Raw genomic sequence first — 3,583 nt, forward strand, 5'->3', positions numbered from 1 at the left:
AGGGTGTTATTGGACAAAAATAAATTCTCACTTTCACACCGGCCGCAAATTTTTGTTTTCGATGTGCGTCTAAGGTTATGTGTGCGTATTCGTGCACTTTCGTGCGTATTTGTGCACTTTCGTGCGTATTCGTGCACGATGATGCGCGTTTGGTCACTAACGTGCGCTAACGTGCACGAAAGCTCACGTTTGTGCACCTTCGTGCACTTTCGCGCACGAAAGTGTGCATTTGACGAACTACATATTCATGTTATCACAAATTCATTTTCGCTAGACGTTTACTTTCGCGCACCTTCGCGCACCTTCGCGCACCTTCGCACACTTTCGTGCACCTTCGTGCACCTTCGCGCACTTTCGAGCACTCGAAGATTCAAATGAGATGCATAATCACGAAAATGAAAACCAATTGTCAGCTTACACGAAACTGAATAATAAGTTGAGTGCACGAATGCGCACGAACGTGCACGAACACGCACGAACATGCACGAACGCACACACATTAGCGCCATCGCCAATCTCAAGTCAGGGCGTAATCAAAACCAAAGCTCAGCGGCATGCACGATCGTGTGCGTTCGTGCGCTTTCGTGCGCGATCATGTACGTTCGTCTACTTTTGTGCACGATAATGTACGTTCGCCCACTTTTGTGCACGATCATGTACGTTCGCCCACTTTTGTGAGCTTTCGTGTACGTTCGTGTGCGTTCGTTCACGTTTGCGCACCCTTGTCCGCCAAACTGTGAGTACAGTCTGCACCAATTCCAAACTCATTTTTTTTGTCCAATAGCAACCTTCATAATTTGAGCTGGAGAACCAATTCGCAAGGGCATGCGCGCGAGAAGTACCGACACAATGCGGGAATTATGCTCTCATTTCTTTACTGGGCCCGGGCGCTGATGCAGATGCGCAAACTACCGCGACGTTCTGGAAGAGTTCAGGCTCCAGACGGGGACTGTGGTTACACGGAAGGCGAAGCGGCGCAGAGCTGTGCAAGACCTGTTAGTACGCCACACTCGATCCATGACACCTGCCATTGAGGAATCCGTTGATGTCGCTCATAGAGCTGAGAAAGAGAAGAAGTTTCCTGCCAAAGGTGCAAATCATCTGCCTGTGGCGGAGGGCACCTGTGTTTGCGCTTTCATGCCAGATGTCACTGCCAGAAGATGATGTGTGTCGACAGCCGCTGACGACTGCTGCTTCCTCGCAGATGATTTGATTACAGGCTCCGATCGTGGACAAAGAACGCCGTGCGTGGAATGGTGCTTTGTGAAACAGGTGTGGAAGCGTCTGAGCGCTGCAAGGCCATGTCCTTGTAAAGCTTGTATCCACGACGCAAATGGCTGTGCGCTGCCGCGATATAGCGCCGCAGGTGCGCTGTCCACCGATCAGCCTTGTACACCTCATTCGCCCCCACATCCTCGCATCCTGCAAGCCTATATACGTCTGCCCCATCGACTTGAAAGTCACGCGCCACTGGAGCCGATCTACCACCTGAAGTACTGACATATATTCTCGAGTGTGTCCCGCCAGATCATCTTGGGTATGGCTTAGATGAACGTCGGAAGTTGAAGTGCGGGCTCGCTAGGCCTGCCCTTGTATGCAAGCACTGGTCCGAAGCCATCAGACCTATTCTCTTCCAGGAACTCGAGTTGCGCGACGCCGAAGACGTACGGTTCCTCAAGAACATTGTCAGCAGCCCTGGATTTGCAGCTTCATGTCTGTACGGGTCCATCAAGCGGATATATATCCGTCAAGAAGCTACGGGAGCGAAGCCCTGGCTTCACCATGTCCATGGACTTTCAGCCCGACTCCAGAATACAACATTCGACTGTGTCGTCGAGAACCACGCAGGTGATGCTGCATCAGCAGCTGGCCGTTGGGCCCCATTCGAGTCGATACCCACCGTCACTCTATCCTATGTCCGACTTTCCGTTCTCGTTCTTCAAGGTGTTGTATTCACGAGCAAGACCGAGCTCGTACGGCTCGTCCACAATTGCCCCACGCTCTCCTACTGCTCTTGCGAGCAACTTACCTTCCTTGACCCGTCGCTGGCCGTCCGCCCACGCAGACTTCGCCGACGTTCTCCACCGGCCCACCACGACTTCCGATGTACGGTAGACGGCTGTAAGGATATGGTGGGTCCCAGTCAAGCGGCGCTTGCCGCAGACATCGTGGACCCTGCCCGCCGCATAGGCCTTGACAACAGCACATGGGACACGCCCCTCCAAGGACTGCTTGCGCTGGCACCACACGGACCCGGAAAGGCGACTGGGAATCTGTACTGCCGTAACCCTGGTAAATGTTTCTAATTGATGCAAATAGTGCAAGGCTCACTGGCAGACCCTCACCAGGCACGGTGGAGATCGAATGCCGTTCACTCAATCCAGATCAATCTGTGCATAACTACTTCTTCGCTAGAGTTAGGGCTTTTCGATCAAGTCCGGGTCAAGATGCGGTGTCTCCACTTGCGCATGTCGAAAGCATCGATCTCATACTCCATCTTGGCGATGTCGAAGTTGCGGACACCCTCGCTTGGGACGGCTTGCGACCCGTCGTTGATTCCCTGCACATGCGCTGCCTTCGTATCAAACATAACGGCGGATGCAGAATTCGAGGTCGCGAAGAGGGTCTTGTGCTCTGTGCTGCGCCGCTCGCAGCTGACCTGGGCTCTCGAATCAGGCAAACTGCAATTCGAGAGACATTACCGTCCTGAGAATTCTGTTACGAGAGAAGACATCTTGTCAGTACCGACGAAGCACACCATCGACGGCACCACGATCACTCTCGACATCGCCGAACAAGCCGAGTGGTTGCTGCGCTCGGTCCACTCTCACTCTGAAGAGGAAAAAAGGCAAACAGAGGAGTATTACTTACGAGAGCTCATAAGGACCCGCCCGAGCGGAGCATCCACGGACGCAGCCTCAGGGACCGCGCTGCCCACTGCAGACGGCGCTCAAGACACGGCGGTCGAGCAGACGTGGGAAGCGGCGGAGGGAGGTGGTCCGGGAGACGAACGGAGCGAGGAAATGGGCGGTGTCGACGATGAAGAGAGCATATAGGGGAGAAGGCATAGGACAGGCATGGGCATCGAGTGCAGTAAGACGTCTCGTCGACGGACCGTTGTGACCGCGCGGACATTTGAGTTTGTTTTATAGATCTCGTCTCTCTTCTGGTTGTATTCATTTGGACGTTGCTTATGATTCTTGAGCTCGATTGTCATTTACCATTTTTCGGTCGCCTAGTGTGCGTCCTTTATATTTGTCCATATTATCTATTGCAACACCCTATCATCCCACTCCTTGCTTTTCTTTGTATGTATTATCAGGCCCCGCTGAGGGTCATAGCCATATTATCTCTACTGCCGCAGAGCGGGACCCCGACGCGTTCACCGGGCTAACTCGGACTAGTGCTCAGCACGAGAGCGTGTGTACATGGCAAGAGTAGACTATAACACATGTTGCAAAACAAATGCTGACAGGAGAAATAGCGTGGCACCTACCTTTTACTCGATCTCCGCTCGCGATCTCACTGCCTAGATCTCAATGTATGNGATCTCGTTGCGTCGTCACGGTGACGGCCTAAGCCC

General features: G+C 53.1%; 1 protein-coding gene across 1 annotated transcript; it reads left to right on the top strand.

Annotated features, from left to right (window-relative positions):
* Positions 1-1,556: 1,556 nt before the first annotated feature.
* PHACADRAFT_107038 (uncharacterized protein) lies at positions 1,557-2,306 on the top strand (the record flags this gene model as incomplete). The annotated part of the gene is made up of 1 exon (XM_007402072.1): positions 1,557-2,306. A coding segment is annotated over one exon (750 nt), but the record flags the coding sequence as incomplete, so codon positions are not given.
* Positions 2,307-3,583: the final 1,277 nt, after the last annotated feature.

The sequence above is a fragment of the Phanerochaete carnosa genome (genome assembly GCF_000300595.1).
Source record: "Phanerochaete carnosa HHB-10118-sp unplaced genomic scaffold PHACAscaffold_20, whole genome shotgun sequence".
Lineage (NCBI taxonomy): Eukaryota > Fungi > Basidiomycota > Agaricomycetes > Polyporales > Phanerochaetaceae > Phanerochaete > Phanerochaete carnosa.